A 13,107-nucleotide genomic window follows, 5' to 3' on the forward strand; every position below is an offset into this window, starting at 1 on the left:
TAATGAGCTAATGAAACTGATAAGTGATTATTATTATAAGAAGCACAGTATAGTGAAGTAGGAGTTTTGTAATGAATTGGGTTTTGTTGTCCATTATTCTTTCTGGGTCTATTCCAGTGTTTCCCAAAATGTGTTCCAGAATATAGTAGTCCCTGCCACGGGCGTTACACATTTAAATAATATGGGAAGCAGCCTCTTGGAAAGTCACAATATCCATTCATTGGCCCTGGATATTTTTACAGCAAAGGAACCTGTCTGTCCTACTTGGTGTTTTCCACATTTCTCCAAACATGGAATCTTTTTTCCTTATAATGCCTGTTAACTGCATTGCATTTCAGAAAACGTTATTCTGTTTCTATGTGGTTGTTTTCAAATAACAGAGTAGTGAGTTTAGTTCTCAGTGTCTTAATTTTGTTTGTGTATTGTTCATATTCCTTTGGTTAGAGGATCCAGAGAAGTTATAAAGTTAGAGAACAACTTCTTTAATCCAAATCCGTAGAAACATTTTAGCAATACCAAATTACATGATTTGATGATTTTCTCCTTCATTGTAAAAGCTATGCAGCATCACTGCTTAGTTTGCTAAGTTTTAAAGCTTAATTTGCTTTAATGAAAACATTCAATGAAAAACACACAGTGAGCTGAATTTATTCAGCCTCTTGGAGTCCATTCTTTCACTGGAAGTTATTACCGTGAAGCTGCATTTTATTTTTATGTGAACTTTTTTTTTTCCATCTCTACAATCATCTTTTCAGGATGAGTTTTTGACAGTGACGCTAACAGTGACAACCCCCCTAACCTCCAACACACCTTGCAAACTATCTCAATAATGAAGGGCTGCAGATGCTAATTCAAAATGGCAGGTAATTCATGTGTAAACTGAAATGTGCACGCTTCTGTCTGAAACTGCAGTTGTATTAAGTTGTGGGAATTCAGAGTGAGCAGTCAAGAGATCCTGGTAGGAGGGCATAGGCACGCAGCTCGCCAAAAGGCTGGAAATGTATCTTCCTTTTTGTCCTCCACATCTTTCTGCCCTGCAGCCCACGCAGAACAGACAACTTGTCAGAAGCTCAGAGGGTGGCCAAACGTTTGGATTTCCAGGGGCTTTCCAACTCGGATATGTGGGCACACTAAAAGTAAGAGAAGGAGGGACGTTATTAATAAAGCACAATAGAGATGGTGTCAAACGGAATTTGGGCCAATAAAGTATATTATCTCTTTGGCCATGTAATGCTTCAGTTTATCTTTGGCTAAAACAGATACAGCAGAGCCGGTGGTTAACGATACTAGCTAACACCTGAAAAATAGGCTACATTGAATCACGATTTTTGCCTCATAGAATCATAATGCTTCAGTTTGTTATTAAAGTTATTTAAACTAAGCTTAAACAATACAGAGAAATCAAGTTTGACCCCAATATATTCCGGACTCATTTCCTGTAACCCTATAGTGAAAGTGGCCTCTTAGCACAGGTGTGACCCCATTCAGCCAGGTGCCAGGCACGACATCATTATAAGTAGATTGCCTTCTGGAAATCTGCATCCATCCGTAGTTACACCCGACACAAGCTACAGCTTTGTTTAAATTTCCAGCTGACTGACTCGCACACAATCGTGAATGGAAAGCAAACAGTGGAAAATAACGCCTTTTCACCTTCTTCTGGTCTGCGTGAACAACACTGCCGCATAGCCAAGCTTTGGGCTGCAGCCTGGTTTCCAGAAATCACACAGCTCTAGAATGGAGTGTCTGTGGCCTTTCACACACCAGCTGCCAGAGGTTGTGGTTTTTAAGTAAAGCTTCGAAGTGGGATTGCAGGCTATCAGCAGGAAGCCAGTTAAAGCAGATAGAAAAGAGTGGGAAAGTCTATTTTTGCTGTACACACAAAATAAGAGGAGAGTCTTGGCCATCTGTGCCTTTAAGTAACAGGCCACCTCTGTCAAGGTACTGGGATCTTTTAGAGGTTAAGACCTCCTCATGCAGGAATCTCCAGCTCCCAGTACGGCCTCCGCACCCAGGAGCACCTGAGTACTCGTCAACTGACGTAAACAGAGTGGAGATATTTCAGCCGCTCTGTGTGTGAATGCAGGTTCTGATTTGGGGGTCTGGGGCGAGCCCTGAGATTCTGCATTTCCAACAAGTTCCGGGCACGGGGGAGGATGCTGCTGCTCCCGGGCCCAGAGACCACACTTGGAGAGCCGAGGATCTGAAGGGGAGGAAAACCAGTGAGTGCAAACGCTTTCTATTGCAGCTTGGGGTCGCACAGCCGTCCAGGAAGCCGCCCCTGCGCCCGCTGTCTCTCCGCCCCCAGGTAGCCGGGGGTGACACTGGCTGCAGGGCAGCGCCCTGAGAAGTGCAGGGGTGAGGTCTGCAGGCCCCGCTAACCACGCCCTTCTCTTCCCCAGGGGAGGAGCGCCCCCGGGACTCCCCGGGCCCGGCGGAGGCCCAGGCGCCGGCCGGGGTGGAGGCCGGCGGGAGAGCGAGCCGCCGCTGCTGGACGTGCTCCCCTGCGCAGCTCAAGAAGATCTTCTGGGGCGTGGCGGTCGTGCTGTGCGTGTGCTCCTCGTGGGCGGGCTCCACGCAGCTCGCTAAGCTGACCTTCAGGAAGTTCGACGCGCCCTTCACCCTCACGTGGTTTGCCACCAACTGGAACTTTTTATTCTTCCCTTTGTACTACGTGGGGCACGTCTGCAAGTCCACGGAGAAGCAGTCTGTGAAGCAGCGATACAGGTAGGCGCCTCCCGCAGGAGGAGATCTCCTGACCGGGGCTGCTCCGACCGGCGCGGACTCTGCAGAGCTGCCCCTGGTGGCGGGCGCTGGGGTGGGCCGGTGGGAGCCGGTGGAGAGATGTCGCTGTGAATGCATCTGCTCTCCCAGTGGGGTCGGGAGCAGAATTCTCTCTACCCTGGGTGGTGAACGCTCCTTCCTCTGCCTCCTGCCCCTTGATCCTGGGAGCCCCTTTATATCAAACAGCAGCAGGCAGCGTCTTCCAGAGGCGGCAAGTAGTAGGTCCCCAGAAAGCTTGGAAATGAGAGAATTGTGTAGCTCAGTTCATCCCTCAGCAGGCTGGGGTGAGGACCGCAAGGCCATGGAGGACCAAGGTCACTCAGACGCTTCCTGTAGCTTACTTTCCTCACGTAGATGTTCGCTGCGAAGACTTCCTTACTCATCCTCTTTCTAATTCCAAGACATGCCCCGCCTCGGGTATGTAATTGCATGAGTCTGAATATCTCCCAGTGTGATGGTCAAAACCAAAGCAGTGTCTGGACTTTGTTGACGAGATTTTCTCAAATGGAGTCCATTGGAATGACATCCCTTTCAAGAAGGGCCTAGAAACCCTCTGGCCTCAACCCCCTACCTCAGAGTGCAGGAGGGCTCCCGCAGCCCTCCCGGGGAGTCACATTGTAGATGTTGACCGGTGGTGCTCATCTGTGCCAATGAGAGCATCTAGTGTTTACCCAAAGTGGAGGCCTTCTGTGGGGTGTGTCCAGGGCTTCCCCAAATCAGGCCTAGTCAAAAAACAAAAACAGAAATGAATGCTGGCCAGGTGACACAGTAGGCCCTGGAAACTTGAGTTTTATCAGTCCCAGAGGTGAGGAGAAAATGAACATTTAAGAGTCTTCATTCCTTCACCATTGCCTTCTTCCCCACCACACCCCACCTTGCCAAACACATACACCCATAAGATTGCCATGTCCTGAAGTTGCCCTTAGAAGGTACAAAATAACTAAAAACATCATTGGGTCCGAGGAACAAAGAGGTTTGGAAATGGAGGTCTACACCTGGAGCAGAATATCTTTCTGGGAATCTACCATTTTGTAAACTTATAACTGGAAATACGGGTGCGATACTTTTTTAATGTTCAAAGGGAGTTTGGCCTGGCTCCTTTCAAAGACCAGCTTGTAAATTAGGGCATAAATTCTGGAGGAGGGGGCTCTGATAGAGCTTGAATGGAATCACACGGCCAGTCTCACATGTCCCCTTAGTGAAAAGGATTTGGCGCAAAGAATTCTGATCCTCAGGGTTGACTTAAACCAGTGGCTCATGGACCAGCCAGAAATTGTAAAGAGGCACTTAACGTACCTTCTTCTGAACAGATGCCAAAAACAGAAGGAAACAAATCATTAGGGCCTGAGACTGTCCCACAGGCAAAAGTAAAATAGTCCCAGGGAAAAGCTAATCTTTAGTAAATGATGTAGTTAACAGTTAAGTATCCCTAAGTGTGTTTAATTTGTAATTAGGAGTTTGTCTTTCATTAAAACTGATTAGAATGGTATGCTACTGGCGTAATGAAATGCTAAAAGTGAGCTTATATGCACTTTCTTGATCAAGATTTATTGGGAGAGAAGATGAAATGCTTCTTTCAACCATATACCTTCAACCTTATAGGCTGAAAGAGGTCCCCCACCAAGTGGTAGCACTGGCTGTTGTCCCAAATGTGCTCCATGGGGAGAAGACTATCACTGCCAGCCACTTAGGGCAGCCTGGCACCATTAAACTATTGTGCTGAAACCCACACAGTGGTGTGGTGCTTATACAGTCAAAGCAGGAAAAAATCAAAGGTCGCTGAAGATTAGTTATACATAGAAAAACATCAACACCTTGGTTTCAGCCTATTGTCTTCCTATAAAAAGTGCTCAAAAAGAATCATGAAAAAACTCTGGTGACTGCCCTGTTAACTGTAGAACAATGTAAAAGGGGGAGGATAATTACAACTTTATTAGTGAAACTGGTTAAAACCTTGCCCAATATCTGTCATCACGTTCTGCTTCAGCTCTTTAAAAAAAAATTTTTTTTCTGTTTGTAAGCGGTGTTAGCCCTGTGGCTAGGCAGAGCTGCCAATTTACCAGCCAATTATCAGGCATGTCAATCAAGCCATGTACACCATTAGAGGGATGAAGAGAGATTTTTTTCTCAAAAGGAGAGAAAAATTTTAACATCACAGACCTTCCTTAGGAAATCACAACTCTGCCACAACTCATATTGGGAGTACTTTAGACAGACTTTTATTCTCAGAAATCAAGGAAGACTGAAATTACATCTTTCATCTTTAAGCTTTTATCAAAATTAATGTCAGAGAGAAGATTCTGAGTTGTCTGAGATGAGTCTCTTGGCTGAAAGTGTTTAGCAGGGAGCTAGGAAGAAAAGGAGATGAACAGAGACCTGTTCCATAAAGAGGGGAGCTGGACGGATACAGCAGCTTTTCTTGCAGTTATCAGGAAGCAATCAGATGGAAGCATCTTTTCTGTAAACCCTCCCCACCTGAGCTGCTTCCCCAAGGTGAAGCCAAAGCAGAGAGCTCCTCAAACTGCAACGCCCTGTGAGACTCCCTGGGGTTTTGTTGAAGGCAGACCCTGATTCAGTGGGTCTGGGTGAGTCTGAGATTCCGCTTTTCTTATGAACTTCCAGGGAATCCTAGTGCTGCTGGTCCACGGGCTGCACCTTAACTGTAAATGCCCTGGAGTTGTTGAGTCCCAGCTACAGATTTTTTAAAATGCTGCTGATTGTACCAAATGTTACAACTAGGACTCACCTCACCATGTAGAACTGATGAGTGACTCCACTAGGGCCCAGAGGATGTTTGAGCCCTGGTCCTCTTCCAGCCCTGGTCCTCTTCGAGCCCTGGTCCTCTGCCACTCATGACGGGAGGATCCATGGGCAAGTCCTTAAAGCTCTCAGAGCCTCAGATGCCATTTGTAAATGAAAGGTGATGATATACGCACTGCCTTGCACAAAGGTCTGCTGCGTGATCAAATGACATGCTGTATATGAAAGTACCCTATAAAATGTAGCTTGTATAAATGCAAGGAACCAGTACTGAGTTGTCATAGCCTCTGTGGGTTATTCTGAAGGCTGTTGCTCATGCTTTGTTAATTGGCTGCCTTGTAGTGGCCAATTTAAATGCCAAGAGTGCCAACCCCTATGCTCATGCAAGTGTCAGTCTTGAAGAAATCAACTTGTAGCCCTAGTAGCTGCACAGGGCATACAAGAACACTGATCAGGCTTCTCATGATCAGATACTGTTGTCAGGAATTAGATGTGAACTGGCAAACCTCTCAACCTAACTCATCTGGGTTTTCAGCCCCTGCCTTATAGTCTTCCCAGCAAGCGCTCAGCTATCCTGGCTCACAATGGGCTGCTTCCTTCTCCAATATGATAAGCAGTCCTACCCTTATCTTCCCTGTTTCTCACTGAAACTGGCCACATGGATGTTCTAAGGAAATAATAGTGCCCAGAACTCAGAGAGGGCTTCAGTGTTGAGATGCTTGAGGGTGCTTGGGAACCACAGTCTCCTGGACCACCTAGCAAGTGGGGGAGGTATAGGGAAGTGGCTGTATCAGGTCTGTGTTTGGGAGAGCCTGTTGAGCACAGGTGTGATGACACACAGCCTCCTGGCCCCTCTGAATCTGGAACAGGAACGCAGCTTTTCAGATCCGAGAGGTCTGCAGAGCTGGAGCAGAGCTGGGGCATTTTCATTCTTGCCCGAAGGTCTTCCAGGAATTTGCAGCAGTAGTGACCTGTTTTCAAAAGCAAATGCTGAGACCTTCTGCTATTGTGCGGCTGCCAAAAAAACGTGAACTGTGCAGTGGTGACAGATGTTTTTCTCTGCCTCTGTAGTTCCAGGCTTTCTGTAAGCCAGCCTTTTGATTCTGCTTCAGATATTCTGAGCAACAGTAAAGCCAAGAAAGGGGAAAGGGTAGTTTAGATGCCTTTCATCTTAAACCCTGCAAGGGCCCGGCATGTGTACCTTGCCACCCAGACTTACGCAGGAGCCATATTGGGTCTTGCAGCTGTAACATTCATCGGCCATTTAAAATCAAAAGAGCAGAGTGGAGCGGTTGCAATCTGGAGCTTTGTTCTGAAAATAGTTACTGTGCATCTTCTCTAGGCAATGTACCAGAAATACAAGATAAGTGGACTCTGTCCTCCAGGATCCCAAAACCTGGAAAGTGACTCAGATAGCCATACAAGGTGGGGAGGCATGCCAGGGAGCTGAAAGGGGGTGAAACTCAGGTACATGTGTCCAGGGACAGGGTACAAAAGTTTCTTAGAAGAAGGCAGCTATGGTCTGGCGCAGTTGGGGCTCATGTCTGTAATCCCAGCACTTTGGAAGGCTGAGGTGGGCAGATTGATTGAACCCAGGAGTTTAAGACCAGCCTTGGCAACATGGCAAAACCCTGTCTCTACTAAAAATACAAAAATCAGCCAGGCGTGATGGTGCACCTGTAGTCCCAGCTACTCAGGGGGCTGAGGCAGGAGGATCACCTGAGCCTTGGGAGGTCAAGGCCGCCATGAGCAGTGATCGGGCCACTGCACTCCAGCCTGGGTGACAGGGTAAGACCCTGTCTCAAAAAGAAAAAAAAAAAAAAGAAGTTAGCTACGAACAGTTTCTTTAAGGACAAGAAGATGGTTCTCTGGGTGCTGAAGGAGAAGGTCAAGAGCATTCCAGGCAGACAGTAGCCTGGATAAAGCACACAGGCTGGACACAGAGCATGGAGCTCTTCCTAAGATGTAGGATGTAAGTGGGGTAAGATGAGAGAGAAGACCCGGCAGTTAGGCAGAGCAGATGCCAGTGAGCCTCCCACACTATGCTGAGGAGTTTTACTTCCAGCATGAATATCAGCAGGCGCCATGGAAGCAGTGATCAGATTGGATCTTTCAAAATGAAGCTGCTGCCACTCTGTAGAAAATAGAATGAAGGACAAGTTCCGAGGTCAATCCAGGTCAACAAATACTTCCTTATGTCTGTGTGGGCACGTGGACAGACGTGGAGGACAGTTGTGTTCTTGACCCTAAGGAGCTCACAACTGAGTGGGAGACAGAGTCTTCTATAAAAAACAGAATAAAGTATAAGGAGGATGTGGGGCAAGAGCTGAGGGCAGACTGGCTTGGCTGTAGCTTGGGGGTGAGGACAGGGCACAGTAGATCTTGGGACTCCAAATTCAGCTGAAGGCCAGATGGGAAGGACTTGGGATGCCCAATCAAAGGTTGGGGCTTTATTCTCCAGGCGAGGGGAGCCTCCAGAAGTTTTTTGTATAATCAGAGCTGCTTTCAAAAGTAGGCTTCATAGTACTAATTACATAGCTGGTTACAGCATATGGTCTCATTTCACATAAGAGGTGAAATGACTGTCAGGTGTTTGTTGGGGGACAGGATGCCTAGTTCCTTAGCAGTAGCAAAAACTTTGAGTGTAAATCCTGAAATATTATAAAACTTGTTTGAACTATCAACTTTTTGAGACTACATCACACTCTTTTGTTCATACAAAGCATTTTAATTGTCATTTTCACCAAACTCAAGTGTTCTGAAAACACAGGGAATATCTTCTTTCCAGGAAATATTTGTACAATTTTTCAGGCACAGTGGTAAATGCTAAGGCATTGCCAAGGGAGCACTAATTAGCAAGGCCCAGCATCTCCCTGCCTTCCTGCTGTCAGGCCTCACATTTCATGCAAGCTAATGCTTTTCTTACCCTGAGCCCCAGACACATTCCAGCCTGTTGTTCCTATCAACAGTTATTTTTGTTTGTTTGTTTGTTTGGGGATTTTTTTGAGATAGAGTCTTGTTCTGTTGCCAGGCTGGAGTGCAATGGTGTGATTTCAGCTCACTGCAACCTCCGCCTCCAGGGTTCAAGCAATTTTCCTGCCTCAGCCTCCGGAGTAGCTGGGATTACAGTTGCCCACCACCACTCCTGGCTAATTTTTTGTATTTTTAGTAGAGATGGGGTTTCACCATGTTGGTCAGGCTGGTCCCGATCTACTGACCTCGTGATCCACCCACCTTGGCCGCCCAAAGTGCTGTGATTATAGGCATGAGCCATCCTGCCCAGACAACAGTGGTTCTTTATAGGGTAGGGCCCCTCTGGAAACAAAGTAACAGGACCCTTCATCCAACCAGGAAAGAGAGAGTCCTTCATTCATTCCACAAAATCTTTACAGCACCTTCTCTGTCTCAGGGGCTGTTCTAGAAACTGAGGATACAGCAGTGACCAGAGCAAGTGGAAATTCTCTTTACTTTCACCCTTCCTCCCACCTCACAGCAGTCTCATTAACTGTCTGATTTCTTCATTGTTGTTTTTTGTTTTTTGTTTTTGTTTTTGTTTTGCATTAAATAGTTTGCATTAGATAGTAGAGATGGGTTTTTGCCATGTTGCCCAGGCTAGTCTCAAACTTCTGTTCTCAAGCAATCTGCCCGCCTTGGCCTCCCAAAGTGCTGGGATTACAGGCATAAGCCACTGCACCCAGCCTTTCCTGTCTGATTTCTAAGAATTATCCACCCAGAAAGTGATGAGCTACATTCAGAACTCTTACAGTTGATGTTTTTGTTGTTTGTTCGTGTGTTTATTTTTGTAGCTAGTTTAGAAAAATTTGAAAAAATATTGGAAGATTGCAATTTGTAATTTGGCCTGTGGCTTCAGTGTGGTGGTGAATAATGGCAATTACACATACACATCCTCATGTATAGCCAAGAGATTTTACTCTCCTGAGGCAAAATACCATGACACACACACACACACACACACACACACACACACACACACCCGTAGCCAGCTGAGTAGCAAGTGTCTGGTGCAGCCACAGGAAAGCATGTAATCAATACTCCAAGTCTAAATAAGGAGTCATAATGGGCACTGGTATCAGCAAAGGAAGAAGCAAGATGGGGGAGGCTGAATAGGTTTGATTTGTTTCTGCCTGTTTTCAGATAATGCTTGCAATATTCAAGAATACATCAGTGGCAAAATGAAATGGAACATTGTCCACACGCCCCAGATTGTGACATCACCTTCTTGAGTTTACAGCAGGTCCCACCACTCTCTAACATTGTAGTATTCATAGATTAGCTCATTTATTTTCCCACTGGCATCACCCCCACCCCACCTCCACATCTCAGTTAACAGATGCTGGCTTCATCCCAGTGAAATTCAATGACAACCAAACACCCCTGAAGACAAGTTCAGAATATTCTACAAGTGATCTTTAGGCTTTCACTGAGGAAAGCAGAACATTTTCATTACCTCTTCATCTCCTTTTTTTCTGTACTTCAGCCATCCCACATCCCAATTATCTGAGATTGCTATTCATCTTTGAACAGATATCAAGGATTTGGCTTTGAAGTTTAGCATTTAAGAAGGTTATCTGTCTTATGACCTTATAATTCCACAGCTTGTCATATTCAGCTATAGCAATGTTATTTCAGTTTCACTGAAAGTCTTTGTAAGGTCAGCTCCAATGCTTATGTTGGTGTTTAAGGTGTGGGTTTGGAGGATAGCAGCCATTTAAATAACTGCCATATGAGTGCAATTATGACTCTTGTGGGGTCATGCTACCTGAGGCTGGAATTACCAAGGAGGGATTTGGTAACATTTTTAGCATAAAATGCCATTGTCCCTGTGAACATTTGCAAGATCAGTGTGACAGTGAAATCAAAGGTGGGAAGCAATGAAGGATGGTTTCCCAGAGGAGCGTCCTTCAACTAGTGGATTTTGAGGAGCAATTAATCTTTGTGTGAGTCAGATGAGAAAAAGGGCCCATGTATGTGGTGTGCAAAAGTTGCAAGTGTGTACAGGTTTGCAGGATGTAACCAGGCTGCTCAGGCGCCTCCCCATCCCACCTAACTGGTGTTGAGCCATTCCTCACTTTCTATGTGATTTTTCGTCAGTGAGTCAAGACTAGTCAGCCAGCTGATAGGCACATTGAAACTTAAAAATCTCACCACATTTAGCAAAAGATCATCTGCACAAAGACCTGGAAAGATCAAAAAAGGACTTTGAGGATTCTCTGGTCCAACTCATATTATCAATGAGTCCAGAGATGCTCAGAGAAAGGGCAGGAGAGCCCTGTTCTCTGCAGCCTCAGATTTCTCCAGAAATACTACTGGGAAGGGAGTGGGTCAACACTCCCTCTCCTCCTAGGAAGGAACCTGGAGGCAGTGCCTGCGCTGGATGGAGCCACAAGGGTAGGAGTGCTGCTAGCCCATGCTGGCACATTGTGTTAGATGATAAGAACACATGCTTGCCATTAGAGAGTTTGGGCGGGAAACTCAGCTCTTCCTTTATTTGGCAACATGATAATAGATAAGTCAACTGAAAGCTCTTAGTCTCAGCTCTTATCTGAAAAAAATGGAGACTTTAATTCCCACTTCCAAAGGTTGCTGTGGGATTGAGTGCCCCTCCTGTGGGCTCCCACAGCTCCCGTGTAGATCATGTGTTTGAACTGAACAAAATTAAACATGATAGTATGTATAAAGTTCCAAACTATTCTTGGTCCAGGGATTTCCTGTCTATCTTTGGTTGACTCCTAATGTGGATACCAAAACTCATTCAAACCATGCCTATTGCTCTCTCCAAGTCATAAAGTGATGATGACGATGTCATAAAACGATGCTGCTGGTGATGATTATGAGGTCATAAAATGATGAGGAGGAGGGCCAGGCATGGTGGCTCATGCCTGTAATCCCAGCATTTTGGGAAGCTGAGACAGGCAGATCACTTGAGCCCAGGAGTTCGAGACCAGCCTGGCCAACATGATGAAACCCCATCTCTACTGAAAATACAAAAATAGACTGGATGTAGTGGCAAGTGCTTGTAGTCCCAGCTACTTGAAAGGCTGAGGTAGGAGAATCACTTGAACCTGGAAAGCAGAGGTTGCAGTGAGGTGAGATCACACCACTGCACTCCAGCCTGGGTGACAGAGTGAGACCCCGTCTCAAAAAAAAAAAAGATGATGACAAGGGGGAGGTCGTAAAATCATGATGATGATCATGAGGTCATAAAATAATAATGCTGATGATGTAGCAGAACCGCAGTACTGAGTCCTCCTCCTTATGAAGATTCAGTTCAGATTAACCAGGTAGCTGGTAGGGAGCCCACAGCCAGAGTAACAGCATTGTGCCCTGTCTTTATGCCCTGTCTTTATTTTAGGCTGTTGCGGGAGGAAGGAGCCTTTCTTGGGAGAGGTGAACTTTGAGACAAGTCCTGACAGGAGGGGCAGAGAACTGATGTGGAACTTATCATTGTCATGACATTCCAGGATATGAGCTAAAAGTGAGAAGGAGATGTGAGGTGATCCATTTGTCTAGAAAGCAATGTCCTGTCCAGCTCTTGATGCTTTTTATTTTTCAAAAGCTAAAAAGCAAGAAGGAGAAAACATACTAGTGCCATGCAGAAGCTAAAGCAGATGTGTTTCTGTTCACTTTTCTTCCACTGGCACCCCTTTGGCCTTTATTGTATATAAATCCTAGCTAAATTGGAATGACCACGCTACCTTTCATAGGAACAGACATTGTAATGGCTTCCCAAATAGCTGGCCCACGTTCCTGCCCCATGTGGCACAGGAGTACCGACAAGTGTCATACCCACAGCAGGCTCCAGGGATATAGAAAGGAATGAGACCACGTGTGGAAGGGAGGGACCCAAGCTTTGAGTCAGGCTGTTTCCAGTTCTCAGATACACCGTTTACACCCCACATGACTTAGGGTAAGTTATTTGTAAGGGTTCCTGTGGCTTTCGTTTTCTCGTATTTAAAAATGGAGCCAGGCCAGGCGTGGTGGCTCACACCTGTAATCCCAGCACTTTGGGAGGCCGAGGTGGGCTAATCACCTGAGATCAGGAGTTCAAGACCAGCCTGACCAACATGACAAAACCCCGTTTCTACTAAAAATACAAAATTAGCCGGATGTGGTAGTACTTGCCTGTAATCCCAGCTCCTTGGGAGGCTGAGGCAGAGGAATCTCTTGAACCTGGGAGGCGGAGGTCGCAGTGAGCTGAGATCGTGCCATTGCACTCCAGCCTGGGCAATAAGAGTGGTGAATCTCTGTTTCAAAAAAAAAAAAAAAATGGAGCCAATAATGCCTGTTTACATGGTGGGCTTCAAGGTCTGGGGTGCAAATCAGCTCACCTAGAACATGGCCCTTGATCAGTGCTGCATTAACAGTGATCACTGCTACCGCTGCTGCTGGTTGATGATTACTCGAGTGGCAATTACTATTGTTGTTCATTGTCCAGTCTCTTCCTTGATGGCCTTTCTACACATGCCATGTTTCTTTAGGTAATAATAATCCATTTCTAATTGAGCCACAGGGTAAAGGCTTTTGCGACTTGCTTCTCTCTCA

At 46.0% G+C, this 13,107-nt stretch overlaps 1 protein-coding gene across 1 annotated transcript in view; it reads left to right on the forward strand.

The window, feature by feature from the left end:
* SLC35F3 (solute carrier family 35 member F3) overlaps positions 1–13,107 on the forward strand; it is a 332,817-nt gene that overhangs the window by 239,421 nt on the left and 80,289 nt on the right. Inside the window, exon 3 of the mRNA XM_064383614.1 lies at positions 2,403–2,727. Coding sequence (XP_064239684.1) covers positions 2,403–2,727 — 325 coding nt within the window. The remainder of the gene's footprint in view (positions 1–2,402; positions 2,728–13,107) is intronic.

The sequence above is a fragment of the Aotus nancymaae genome, unplaced genomic scaffold, assembly GCF_030222135.1.
Source record: "Aotus nancymaae isolate 86718 unplaced genomic scaffold, 86718_ANA_hifiasm-v0.15.2.pri h1tg000032l_0, whole genome shotgun sequence".
Taxonomy (NCBI): domain Eukaryota; kingdom Metazoa; phylum Chordata; class Mammalia; order Primates; family Aotidae; genus Aotus; species Aotus nancymaae.